The following is a 14755-nucleotide window of genomic DNA, read 5'->3' as shown; positions in this document are numbered from 1 at the left end:
ATGTTAGCCAGGATGGTCTCGATCTCCTGACCTCGTGATCCGCCCGTCTCGGCCTCCCAAAGTGCTGGGATTACAGGCTTGAGCCACCGCGCCCGGCCAATTTCAATCTTTTTTAATGTGGCCTCTTGAGAATACCATCTTGTACTTTTCATTTTCCCTATACCTCCTTCTATGTGATTAAGTTTTATCATGTATAGACATAAAGGGGGCCTGGCACAGTGGCTCGTGCCTGCAATCTCAGCATTTTGGGAGGCCGAGGCATGAGGATTGCTTGAGCCCAGGAGTTCAAGACCAGCCTAGGCAATGCAGTGAGACCCCGTCTCAAAAAAAAAAAAAAGGTTGGGGGTAGTTATGATATTATGATACATATGTTGGTTTTCATCCAGTTTCTGTCATAGAACACCCATAGTCCCTGTTATTTCCTACGTGACCAAAACAATAAACATATTTTACTGAAATATTTGGCCTTTTATTCTTGGTTTTTGAAGTGTCTTCGGAACAACTTCAGAACAATAAAAGTGAAAGACGGTCTTTTGTCATAATGTTGAGGCACTTTAGACCTCAGAAGCAGGCTTCAGAAAGCAATCTCTCTGTGACCTTTTCTTGCCTGCCTTTTGCCTGCTCCTTTTTCTCCCCAAGCAGGCCATATAAACTAAAAATATACTCTAATCATCCCCCAACATTCTGTCTTGGAGCTGACTACAAAGAAATGATATGATCTACCTTGTCTGATTGGAGGTCATAAGACCCCCATTTCAGAAGGGGTCCTGTCCCATACTTGGGAGGAAAGAATGTTGCTCAGAGAGGCCAAGAAGAATCTGAACAGAGAGGCTTTGCTGGGTTTCCCCACTCAGTCTGTTAGCATTAGATCCTACTTTTGTCCAATCATATTTCTACATGGTTGTCCGTGCTTCAGTCACGACTGTTCAGTGAAGTCCTGGACAGGGTACAGAGAGCTTCCGGATAGCTGAACACGCGGAGGGGCCTAGAGAGTGGTGCACCCAGGGAGGGTATGAGAGCTCTGCACCCCTTCCCACATGCCTTGTTCTGTGCACCTCTTCATCTGCATTCCTTGTACTATTGTTTATAATAAACCAGTACACGTGTTTTCCTGAGTTCTGGGCACTGCTTTAGCAAATTAATCAAACCTAAGAAGGGGATCATGGGAACACTGACTTGAAGCTGGTTGGTGAGAAGTTCTGGATGAGGCCTTAGCCTTACAACTAGTGTCTGAAGTGGGGGCAGTCTTGTGGGACTGAGCCCTCTCAGCCTGTGGGATCTAATGCTATTTCCAGGTAGATAGCATTAACATTGAATTGGATTAGAAGGTGCTCAGCTGGTGGTTATCTGCTGCAGAACTGATTGCTTGCTTGTTGGTGGAGAGAAATCCCCACACATTTGGTCACAGAAGTCTACTGTGTTGATGATTGTGGTGTAAGAGCAGAGGAAAAGCAATTTGATTTTCTCCACAAGATTCAACTAATGATTTACCTTTCATTGTAAGGTTATCATGCTCAAGTATTAATGTAGGAAGGCTTTTTTGATGCAGAGTGTATGTGTGTGTATATATATGTATGTGTTTCTAGAGGGCTAACCTTAAAAAGTGAACTGTAATAAGGAAGAAATGGTGTTTTAAACTTAAACACATTTCATCTGCTAAATCGTCCTAGTGAAATACCAACTTTAGTTAATTGAAAAAATTCGTTAATTGTAAAAAAAAATCTTTTCTTTTTTTTTTTTTTTTTTTTTTTTTTTTTTTTTGAATGGAGTCCCGCTCTATCCCCCAGACTGGAGGAAAGTGGCGCGATCTCAGCGCACTGCAAGCTCCGCCTCCCGGCTTCACGCCATTCTCCTGCCTCAGCCTCCCGAGTAGCTGGGACTACAGGCACGTGCCACCACACCCAGCTAATTTTTTGTATTTTTAGTAGACATGGGGTTTCACCATGTTGGCCAGGATGGTCTCAATTTCTTGACCTTGTGATCCACCTGCCTCACCCTCCCAAAGTGCTGGGATTACAGGCGTGAGCCACTGCGCCTGGCCCCGAAAGTGTTTCTTAACAATAATCAGAAATTGTGTTGTGTGTGAGTAGATATATAATTTTTTTTTTCTTTGAGACGGAGTCTTACTCTGTTGCCCAGACTGAGTGCAATGGTGCAATCTCAGCTCACTGCAACGTCTACCTCTCAGGTTCAAGCGATTCTCCTGCCTCAGCCTACCAAGCAGTTGGGATCAGGCGCACGCCACCATGCCCTGCTAATTTTCGTATGTTTAGTTTTACCATGTTGGCCAGACTGGACTCAAACTCCTGACCTCAAGTGATCCTCCCACCTCGGTCTCCCAAAGTGCTAGGATTACAGGTGTGAGCCACCGTGCCTGGCCCCCAATCTTTAATTAAGAAGCAGGTGCCGAGACGTTCTTCGCCGAGAGTCGTCGGGATTTCTTGCTTCAACAGTGCTTGGACGGAACCCGGCGCTCCTCCCCCATCCCGGCCGGCCGCCCATAGCCAGCCCTCCGTCACCTCTTCACCGCGTCCTCGGACTGCCCCAAGGCCCCCGCCGCCGCTCCAGCGCCGCGCAGCCACCGCCGCCGCCGCCTGTCCTTAGCCTCCGCCCATGACGACGCCGTCCACCTCGCAGTGCGCAGAACTTACCACCAGGACTCAGAGGCCGCCATCAACGCCAGATCAACCTGAAGCCTACGCTTCCTACGTTTACCCTGTCCATGTCTTCTACTTTGAGCCGCGATGATGTGGCTTGAAGAACCTTCTGCCAAATACTTTCTTCACCAGTCTCATGAGGAAAGGGAACATGCTGAGAAACTGGATGAAGCTCCAGAACAACCGAGGGGCCACAAATCTTCCTCAGGATATCAAGAAAACCAGACGTACTTGACGTACTAACTAGGATCGGAGAGCGTGTGCTGAATGGCCGAGTGGGAGTCGTGCTTGTACATTGCGCCCAAAAAAGAGTGTGAATCAGTCCACTACGGAACTGCACAAAACTGGCCACTGGACAAGAAATGACCCCCATTTTGTGTGGACTTCATTGAACACATTACCTGAATGAGCCAGGTGAAAAGGGCCAGCTAAGTAATTGAGGTGACCACAGTTTGAGTGATCTAACTTGCCGCAAGAATGGGTAGCACTTCTTTTCCGAACTGGCTTTAGGCAGAGATATCTTGGCTGAGCACATTGCAGCACCCTAAGGGAGACAGTGAATAATGAAAGCTAAAAGCCTCAGGCTAATTATCCCCATAGCCATGGGGTGGACTCCCTGGTCACCAAACAAGTAGCATGGCATGTTGGTTTCCTTTACCTTTTCTATAAAGTTGTACCAAAACTATCCGGACGTTAAGTTCGTGGTTGAGTTTTAACCAGCTTCTAAAGCCAATATCCTTACGAAATAAAGAAAATTTGGGTACCCAGGAAAAAAAAAAGAAAAAAAAAAAAAAAAGGTGCCAGGCACAATGGTATACTCCTATAATCTCAGCAACTCAGGAGACTGAGGTAGGAGGACTGCCAGTGCTTGAGCCTAGGAGTTTGAGACCAGTCTGCACAACATAGTGAGACCTTTATCTCAATTTTAAAAAGAAAGAATTAGGTAATGATATGATTTTAATTTTATAGGTGTGGAAACAGGCTTAGTGAATTGAATAATCATGTATATCTTATAAGATTCTCTCATATTCCATTTTTTAAAGTTTTTGATCAAGTTTAAGTTGTACTGATACACTATATAAAGTGTCTATTTACAATGCTTAATTTACATATGTATACATTTCCAAATATGAATATATTGCAAACTGTATTAGTTATTAGTGAATATTCATCATATCAGTATTATATATTACTATAATATATATACTAATTACATATTAGTATTAATGTAAACATTAATTTAGAAATACTTTTTTCTCCAGTGAAACCTCTTCAGACTTCTCATATGCATCTTCAATATTTATGGGTTTTTACTCTTTGAACAATCTAACAGTTCCAGAGCAATTATTATCTTCTAAGGTGTTTGAGATGGATCCTTATTTGAATCAATATATTATGTTGTGACTGGAAATTTTATCCCTAGCCATGTCTCTATTCACATAACATTAGTCAATGTGATTTTTCATTAATATATTTCATATAAGTAATATTAATGATCTCCATGACATAATTACTTAGTCTGTTGCTTTTGAATGATTCGTTCATTCTACAGATATTTACTGAACACACACTATGTGCCAGAAACCGCTAGCATTGGAAGTAGAGCTGTGAACAAAACCAAGCATCAACATTTCTGATATTTGAGAACATAGGCAACAAGCAAATATGTGATATAAAGTAGTGATAAGTGCTGTAAAATCACAAGAGGGTATAGAGTGAGGATTGTTCTTCAAGTTGATAGAACAGATCTTTAAATAAGTGATTTGAGGCCGGGTGCAGTGGCTTACGCCTGTAATCCCAGCACTTTGGGAGGCCGAGGCGGGCTGATCATGAAGTCAAGAGACCAAGACCATCCTGGCCAATGTGCTGAAACCCTGTCTCTACTAAAAATACAAAAATTAGCCAGGCGTGGTGGTATGCGCCTGTAGTCCCAGGTACTTGGGAGACTGAAGCAGAAGCGCTTGAACCTGGGAGACGGAGGTTGCAGTGAGCTGAGATCATGCCACTACATGCCAGCCTGGGCGACGTAGCGAGACTCCATCTCAAAAAAAAAAAAAGAAGTGATTTGAGGCTTTGTGTGGTGGTTCATGCCTGTAATCTCTGCACTTTGGGAGGCTGAGGCAGGATGATCGCTTGAGCTTGGGAGTTTGAGGCCAGCCTGGGCAACATGGTGAGACCCCATGTCTATAAAAAAATTAGTCGGGTGTGGTGCTGGGAGCCTGTAGTCCCAGCTATTTGGGAGACTGGGTTGGTAGGAACACTTGAACCTGAGAGGTCAAGGTTGCAGTGAGCCGAGAGGGTACCACTGTACTCCAGGTTGGGCAACAGAGTGAGACCCTGTCTCCAAAAAAAAAAAAAAAAAAAAAAAAAAGGTGATTTAAGCAGAGGCCTGAATGACATAAAGTGTTTAGATATCTGGAGAAAGACTTTGCAAGCAGATTCAGAAACCCTGGGGTTGGAAAATGCTTGCAGTCTTTGAATCGTAAAAGAGGCACCAGCAGCGTGACTTCCAGTTATTGTGCTACACCCTGCACATTTTTTGTTTTTCTCTTTCGAGACAGGGTCTCACTCTGTCACCTAGATGGGAGTGCAGTGGCATGATCATGGCTCACTCTAGCTTCAAACTCGTAGGCTTCAGCAATGCTCTTATCTCTGCCTTTGGAGTAGCTGCGATCATAGGTTTGTGCCACCATGTCTGACTAATTTTTTAAAATTTTTCCTGTGTTGCCCTGGCTGGTTTTGAACTGCTAGGCTCAAGCGATCCTCCTGCCTTGGCCTCCCAAAGTGCTGGGATTTCAGGCAAGAGCCACCATGCCTGGCCCTGGGCAACATTTTTATTGTCAGTCATTTAATAGTGGATGTGTAGTGATATGTCATTGTGATTTTAATTTGCCTTTCCTTAATGACTAGTGATGTTGAACACTTTTTATATGTGCTTTTTTTTTTTTTTTTTGCCATTTATATATTTTCGTTTGTGAAGTTTAAGTCTTGCCATTTTAAATTGGGTTGTTTACGTTTTATTCAACAGCTGTAGGTATTTTCTGTATTTTCTTTCTTTTTTTTTTTTTTTTGTTTTGATGCGGAGTCTCACTCTGTCTCCCAGGCTGGAGTGCCGTGGCACAGTCTCAGCTCACTGCAACCTCCGCCTCCCAGGTTCAAGCGATTCTCCTGCCTCAGCCTCCCAAGTAGCTAACAGGCATGCACCACCACGCATGCATGGTCCACCCACCTCGGCCTCCCAAAGTGCTGGGATTACAGGCATGAGCAACCGCGCCCAGCCCAGAAAGGAACATTCTTAAGCATTGAAGTGATTCTTGTCAAATTTGATTTCTATTCAAATTTAGGAGCTGGACCAGGCACTGTGGCTCACCCCTGTAATTCCAGCACTTTGGGAGGCTGAGGTGGGTAGATTGCTTGAGTCCAGGAATTTGAGACCAGGCTGGGCAACATGGCGAAACCCTGTGTCTACTAAAAACACAAAAAATTAGATAGGCCTAGTGGCACCCCACGCTTGTAGTCCCAGCTACCCCTGAGGCTGAGGTGGGAGAATCTCCCAAACCTGATGAGAAAGGCTGCAGTGAGTTGAGATAGCGCCACTGTACTCCAGCCTGGGCAACCAAAGTGAGATCCTGTCTCAAAAAAACAAAACAAAACAAAACAAATTTAGGAGCTAGCTTACGACTGTAGAAATAATTTTGGCAATAGAAGTAAGGAAACTGAGTTGTAGTCTAGCTAGTTAACATTTGACAAACCATTAACTTTATATGTCTCATTTTCTTCATCTATAAAATGAGGAAGATTTGATTCTAGGATTTATTAAAGGCCTTTTAAAATCTGAAATTATAGTTTCTTAATTGGTTTTGTAGAGATTTTGGCTTTATAAAAATGTGTGAACCATAGTGACAGTAGAAACATTTGAAATCCTGTATTTGGGTGATTCATAAAAGAAAAGAAGAATTATGGGCATCTTGCCTGTAAAACGTTATGTAATCTGAATCATTGTTACCCATATCATCCTGTGACTGATAAGGTACTCATGCCCACCTCCCCTCCCTTGTCTTTCTGTAATACTTTCCCTTCTCCCCGCCTCAATAATAGCTTTATTGATGTATAATTCACATACCATACATGTCATCTATTAATATTTAAAGCATACAATTCAGTGGTTTTTAGTCTATTTACAGAGTTATACAGCCGTCATCAGAATCAATTTTAGAACACTTTCTTTACTCTCCAGAAAGAAAGTACCCTCCCTATTTCCCCTCTATCACCTAGCCCTAGGCAACCATGAATCTACTTTCAGCCTCCATAGATTGCCCTGTTATGGACAAATATGTGGCTGGTTTCTTAGTCTAATGTTTTCAGGGTTATTCACATTGTAGCATGTGTCAGCTATTTCATTTCTTTTTATTGTCAAATAACATTCAGTTGTATGGATATACCACATTTTATCTGTTCCATCTGTTGATGGACATTTGAGTTGTTTTAATTGTGGGGCTATTATAAATAATGCTACTATGAACATTTGTATACAAACATGTGGACATGTGTTTTCATTTCTCTTGGATATATACTTAGGAATGGGATTGCTGTATCACATGATACCTCTATATTTAACCTTTTGAGGAATTGCCAAACTGTTTTCCAAAAATGGCTGCACCATTTTACATTCCCACTAGCAATATATGCTCCAGCTTTTCTGCATCCTCCCTTATACTTTTTTTTTTTCTTTTTTTGAGACAGAGTCTTGCTCTGTTGCGCAGGCTGGAGTGCAGCGGCACAATCTTGGCTCACTGCAACCTCTGCCTCCTGGGTTCAAGTGATTCTAAATTATCATGCCTCAGCCTCCCACATAGCTGGGACTGCAGGCGTTTGCCACCATACCTGGCTAAGTTTTGTATTTTTAGTAAAAACGGGGTTTTGCCATGTTGGCCAGGCTGTTCTCGAACTCCTGACCTCAGGTGATCCACACTCCTTGGCCTCCCAAAATGCTGGGATTATAGGTGTGAGCCACCGTGTCTGGCCTGATTGGCCAGCTTTTCATTTGGAATGGGGATAGGACATAGTTGGAAGTTGGTCTCTTTGGTTATTTCTCTAACATGTCTAAGCATCCTGAAGTATCAGTCAAATAAGCAGTCTCCTCTCATTCCTGGCAGAAAGTAAGTCAAAGCCTTAATTCAATTTGCACACCAGTTTTCATGTAACAACAAATAATATATATTTTTTTGAGATGGAGTTTTGCTGTTGTTGTTTAGGCTGGAGTACAATGATGCGATCTTGGCTCACTGCAACCTCTGCATCCTGGGTTCAAGCGATTCTCCTGCCTCAGCCTCCCAAGTAGCTGGGATTACAGGCATGCGCCACCACAGCTGGCTAGTTTTGTATTTTTTAGTAGAGACGGGGTTTCTCTGTGTTGGTCAGGCTGGTCTTGAACTCCTGACCCCAGGTGGCCTGCCTGACTTGGCCTCCCAAAGTGCTGGGATTACAGGTGTGAGCCACCGCGCCCAACCACAACCAATAATTTTACCAGAAGTGGGTATGATTTATATCTTAGTTTGAATTGCTACTTATCTTTGGGGGAACAGACCTTTTCTTGATGTATCTTTAACACTGAAATCTTGGCAAGTTGCCACGTATCAAATGTTCATGAGTAAGACTGCAATATCACAATATTATAGTCACACAGAAATCTGATAGAAAAGCATCACATTGATAAAGCCTTGTTTCCTGTACATCACTGATGTTTTGTGAATTTATAAAGAATTTGTAATTATTTTTAAGGAGCATATTTAATGTAGGTAATGTAGCCTAGAATAGGCTAATTTGAAATGAAACTCTTGCTAATAGGAACTTAATTCACCAAATTAAGAATATTTAGTTTTTGTAGAGATTTTGCTTTTGAAAGTGTTGCAGTCTTTATTTCTTCTTGTCAGGCCAGTCAGAATTGTGAAGTAATTTTTTTTTTCTTATTCCAGAAATACATGCTACAGGATTTAACTATCAGAATGAGGATGAAAAAGTCACCTTGTCTTTCCCTAGTACTCTGCAAACAGGTGAGAGACATGGCTTTTGTAAAATCTCATGACAAATACAGTGACATCTGACTTCTTCCAGAGAAATTTATTGCATGCCATTTTTTCCCTCATTGTTATTAACAGATAAAGTATTAAGAGCTTTTTTTTTTTTTTTTTTTTTTTTTTTTTGACAGAGTCTCACTCTGTTGCCCAGGCTGGAGTGTAGTGGCATGATCTTGGCTCACTACAACCTCTACCTTCCATGTTTGAGCGATTCTCCTGCCTCAGCCTCCTGAGTAGCTGGGATTACAGGCGCCTGCCACCACACTGGCTAATTTTTTTGTATTCTTAGTAGAGACAAGGTTTCACCATGTTGGCCAGGCTGGTCTTGAACTCCTGATCTCAAGCAGTCTGCCCGCCCTGGCCTCCCAAAGTGCTGGGATTACAGGCGTGAGCCACCGCGCCCAGCCATATTAAGAGCTTTTTAAAGAGTTTTATTGCAACTTTTGGGCCACCAGCATTTCCTTCTACAGAAGTTGGGCTACGAAAAGCAAGGTTTCCACCTCCTGTCACTCTATATTCTCTTTAAACAAACAAGCCAAGAAGAACAGGACAAAAACTGAAGATCATTCTACTCTAGAATGTAATGTATTGTTTTTCAGTTTTACCTTTTTAAAAATACCTTTACCTAGGCCGGGCGTGGTGGCTCACACCTGCAATCCCAGCGCTTTGGGAGGTGAAGGTGGGCAGATCACTTGAGGCCAGGAGTTAGAGACCAGCCTGGCCAACATGGCAAAACCTCGTCTCTACCAAAAAATACAAAAATTACCCGGTGTGGTGATGCATCCCTATAATTCCAGCTACTCGGAAGGCTGAGGCAGGAAAATCGCCAGAACCCAGGAGGTGGAGGTTGCAGTGAACCAAGATTGTGCCAGTGCACTCCAGCCTGGGTGATAGAGTGTGACTCTGTCTAAAACAAACAAACAAAATACCTTTACCTAGCTCCCCATCTTCTACTAATTGAATCCAAATCCCTGAAGTGCATGGTCACAGATGATTTTAATGTACAACCAGAGATCAGATAGGTATTGTGTTACAGAGTGCACAGAAAGAAAGATACGTTGATATGTTACTATTGTTAGGTGTAAAAGCACAAAGAAATAGACTTTCTGAGCTTAGTGTATGTGGAAGAAATTATATACAAATCAATTGGTGAAGTACTAAGACTGATGAATGAACAAATGAAAAGGAACAGATAATTCAAAAGGAAAAAAATGTAAATGACTAATAAACATGTGAAAAGATATTGAGCCTCCTAGTAATGAGAAATTTTTGCTTCTCATGTGAGCTGAAATTTAAAAAATTCCCAATGATATGGCTGCCTTGATATTGCTGGGGGGAGTATAAATCCATGTAATTTTTTTGAAAAGTGTCCTGGCAGTATATCCAGAGCCTAAATATGCTCACGTCTTTTGACCCAGCAATTCTGCTAATAGGAATATATATATCCCAAGGAAAAGTCATAAATACAGAAAATACTTTATGCCCAGACGTGTCTGAGATATTACTTATGGTAGTAAAAAATTATAATTAATATATTTGTTCAACACTAAGGAAATGATTAAGCCAGGAATGACATATCTATATAGTGAAATATACTTAGCAATTAAAAGTGAGGTTTGTGAATTCTTAACACTGTAAAGTGCTTATTATAATGTAAAATTGAAAAGCAGAATATAAAATTACATATTTAAGGTGATGAATCATGTCTCTAAATGACACAAATAAAATGATAATTATGTCTGGGTTATGTCTGGGTATTGACATAATTGGTGATTTTTATTCTTATTTATGTCTTTTATCTGATTTTCAGAATTTTCCTACTGAGAATCTATTGAATTAATATAAAATTATTTTTAGAAAAAAACTTAAATCAGAGATGTTTAGTCTTTTATTTCAGTGCTCTTGGAGGCCTTTTATGTGTGATTATTATAAAAATAAATGGGCCAGGCGTGGTGGCTCACGCCTGTAATCCTAGTACTTTGGGAGGCCAAGGTGGGCGAATCACAAGGTCAGGAGATCAAGACCATCCTGGCTAACATGGTGAAACCCCGTCTCTACTAAAAATACAAAACATTAGCCAGGTGTGGTGGTGGGTGCCTGTAGTCCCAGCTACTTGGGAGGCTGAGGCAGGAGAATGGCGTGAACCCGGGAGGCGGAGTTTGCAGTAAGCTTAGATTGTGCCACTGCACTCCAGCCTGGGCAACAGAGCGAGACTCCGTCTCAAAAAACAAAACAAAATGAAAAATGTTTTGCCATGAACATTTGTTAAAAGCTATTGAAGAATATAATGTGAAAAGGAAGGAGATTCTTTCTCCGATTTCTTCTACCTCCTTTGTCTGGTAAATCTGTCTAGAGATATTCTTATGTATATATAAATTTATGTGTGTAATTTAACTCACAAATAGGATCACAAATCTTAGTGGCTTATAACCACTGAGATTTCTTCCTTTCTTACACATGAGCCATGAAGACTGCTGATCATATGCAGCCATATCACCAACTCCGCTGGCTCCACTTGGCTCCCAACTGTCTTTCCAGGACCGGTAGTGAGTGAGCAGCCACTGTCTGTATCCTGCGTGGCAGAGGGCAGAGGCTTAGGTATGGGGAGAAAGCCAGACCACAAAGATACATTTAAAACTTCTGCATGGCCAGGCGTGGTGACTTACCCCTGTAATCCCAGCATTTTTGGAGGCTGAGGCGGGAGGATTGCTTGAGCCCCGGAGTTCGAGACCAGCCTGGGCAATACAGGGAGACGTTGTCTCTATAAAAAATAAAATAAAAAGTAAAACTTCTGTATGATGGTGTTATACTTGATGTCTACTCACATTTCATTGGCCAAAGCAAATAGCATGACCAAGCCCAGAGTCCCTGGGGTAGCATTTAACAGACATTTGAGGAAAGTTTCTAATTAAAGATAGGGCAAAAAGCAAAACTTTAAGTATAATAGAAATAAAGGAAGTTGGAAGAAGCAAAGACAAATCTAAAGAAAGTTAAAAAAAAACAAAAAAACCCAAAGCTAATTACTATCCTTAGAGAGTTAAGAGAAAGCATTGCATTCATTAAACAAGGACAGGACAGGCCAGGCGCGGTGGCTCAAGCCTGTAATCCCAGCACTTTGGGAGGCCGAGACAGGCAGATCACGAGGTCAGGAGATCGAGACCATCCTGGCTAACACGGTGAAACCCCGTCTCTACTAAAAAAAATACAAAAAAAAAACTAGCCGGGTGAGGTGGCAGGCACCTGTAGTCCCAGCTGCTCGGGAGGCTGAGGCAGGAGAATGGCCTGAACCCGGGAGGCAGAGCTTGCAGTGAGCTGAGATCCGGCCACTGCACTCCAGCCTGGGCGACAGAGCGAGACTCCGTCTCAACAACAACAACAACAACAACAACAAAACAAAAAAACAAGGACAGGACAGAATGCCATCAGATAGGAAGAATTATAGCAGGAAAACTTGGAAATTATGATAGGTATAAAAAACCCAGGAGAAGTTTTAAAGATGAAGTTAAGGAAACTTCTAAGCAGTAGGAAAAACAGATAGAAAACAGAAAAGTAGATTTGAGAACCAGTCCAGCAGAACCAACATCCATGTAGTAAAACAGAAAGCAGAGAAAATGGGAAGAGGATTTTTTTTTTTGAAACTGTCTCACTCTGTCACCCAGGCTGGAGTGCAGTGGCGCGATCTTGGCTCACTGCAAGCTCCGCCTCCCAGGTTCACGCCATTCTCCTGCCTCAGCCTCCTGAGTAACTGGGACTACAGGCGCCTGCCACCACGCCCAGCTAATTTTTTGTATTTTTAGTAGAGATAGGGTTTCACCATGTTAGCCAAGATGGTCTCGATCTCCTGACCTCATGATCCACCCACCTCGGCCTCCCAAAGTGCTGGGATTACAGGCGTGAGCCACCACGCCCGGCAGAAATTTAAAATTTTTAGAGTTTTAAATCTATATCATTACAGACTATATATATTCTATGTTTACACTGTGAAAAAATTAGAAGTCAATAGAAAAAGAGAATGAAAAAAATCCCTTCTTATATATTTGGAAAAATTATACCTCTGAATAATTGAGTCAAATAAGACTTGTTATGGAAATTAGAAAATATTTAGAACTGAATAATGAAATTACCACATACGAAACATGAGGGATAAACATGTTTCATATGCAGATAAAATGTTAAGATATTTAGTTAAGAAGAAAGACTGAAAATTAATTAGCTAATCATTAAACTCATAAAAGAAAAGGTAACTTGGAGAAAGTAGAAGAAAGGTTTAAGATCAGAAACAAATAAGTGAGGGGCAGAAATATTAAAAAACTGGTATTTAAAAATACTCCCAAAAGATGTATAAACCTAGCCAGTATAGAAAATAAAAGCATAGATTGAATTGTTCAGCATTAGGAAATATGGTAACCATTGTTCATTCAGTTTAAAAAGTTAAACATTCTATATTTGTCAAAAGGAATCAGTTTATTTGCTAGAATTCAGGGAAGAGTAGACAGAAACTTTCTAACATGATAGAACATATGTATTACACACACACGCATACACACACATGAGACATAATCTGTGCCAAGTACTGTTTTAAGTGCCTCAAAAATATTAATTCATTTAATCCTTTCAACAACCTTTTGAGGTAGATTTTTTTTGTGTCAAAGTCTCTCTGTCACCCAGGATAGAGTGTAGTGGTGCAGTCATGGCTCACTGCAGCCTCAAATTCCTGGGCTTAAGTGATTCTTCCACTTCAGCCTCCTGTGTAGCTAGAACTACATGCACAAGACACTGCATCTGGTTAATTTTTAAATTTTTTTTTTGTAGAGACAGGATCTCGTTATGTTGCCTAGGCTGGTCTCAAATGCTTGGCCTCAGGTGATCCTCCTACCTCAGAGTGAGGATCTTGCCATCCTCCCAATTGTTGAGATGACAGGCATGAGCCACTATGCCAGCCAGATTCTGTTACTTCTATTTTATAGATAAACTAAGGCAGAACAATGATTTCATTAACTTAAATAATTTGTCCAAGGTAACATAGCTAGTAAGTAGCATGGCTGGGATTTAAACCCAAGCAGTTTAACTCAAAAGTCTGCACTTTTTTTTTTTTTTTTGAGACAGAGTCTTGCTCTATCGCCCAGGCCGGAGTGCAGTGGCGCAATCTTGGCTCACTGCAAGCTCCACCTCCCAGGTTCATGCCATTCTCCTGCCTCAGCCTCCCGTGTAGCTGGGACTACAGGCGCCCGCCACCGCACCCGGCTAATTTTTTGTATTTTAGTAGAGACGGGGTTTCACCGTGTTAGCCAGGATGGTCTTGATCTCCTGACCTTGTGATCCTCCCGTCTCGGCCTCCCAAAGTGCTGGGATTATAGGCGTGAGCCACTGCGCCCGGCCAAAAGTCTGCACTTTTAACCACCACATTGTGCTATCTTTATTTTTCAAATTAAATATTTCAAAAACATAGTACATTTACATAGTTTGAAATTCAAATGCTATGCAATGAAATTTTGTTTGCCATTCTACCCTGTCTTCTTTCTCATCTCTATTCCTCAATGGAAAGAAATGAAATTTTCCTTTCAAAACAATACCCTGCTTTTGTAAGCATTTATACTTTTTAAGAACACAGAAATCACCATGCCATACATAATATTCTGCACCTTTCTTCTTTTCCCCTTAACTATAAATATTAGAGGCCATTTATTAGTAGTATATAAGAGATGCATCATTCTTGATAAGGTCTGTTTACAGCAGACATGCTAAATGGTGAAGCTATTTCAAATAATAACAGAAACAAGTCAGAGAAGGTTATGACCATTAGTATAGTATAATTTAACATAATTTTGACATTTTTGGCCAGTATAACAATTTCGAGCTAATATAACAATTGATATAAATATTAGAACAGAAAAATTATTTTGCAGATGTGACAATATTGAATTATTATTGTCATTATTACTATTGTTTCTTTTGAGATGGTGTCTTGTTCTGTTGCCCAGGCTGGAGTGCAGTGGCATGATCTCAGCTCACTGCAAACTG

General features: G+C 41.3%; 1 protein-coding gene across 1 annotated transcript in view; it reads left to right on the top strand.

Annotated features, from left to right (window-relative positions):
- Nucleotides 1–14755, top strand: part of NPEPPS (aminopeptidase puromycin sensitive) — a 101080-nt gene that overhangs the window by 34459 nt on the left and 51866 nt on the right. The window contains exon 3 of the mRNA XM_017878983.1: nucleotides 8633–8710. Within this exon, the coding sequence (XP_017734472.1) occupies nucleotides 8633–8710 (78 nt within the window). The remainder of the gene's footprint in view (nucleotides 1–8632; nucleotides 8711–14755) is intronic.

Source organism: Rhinopithecus bieti, unplaced genomic scaffold (assembly GCF_001698545.2).
Source record: "Rhinopithecus bieti isolate Rb0 unplaced genomic scaffold, ASM169854v2 scaffold_10685, whole genome shotgun sequence".
Taxonomy (NCBI): Eukaryota; Metazoa; Chordata; class Mammalia; order Primates; family Cercopithecidae; genus Rhinopithecus; species Rhinopithecus bieti.
This window is presented reverse-complemented; position numbering and strand designations above follow the sequence as displayed.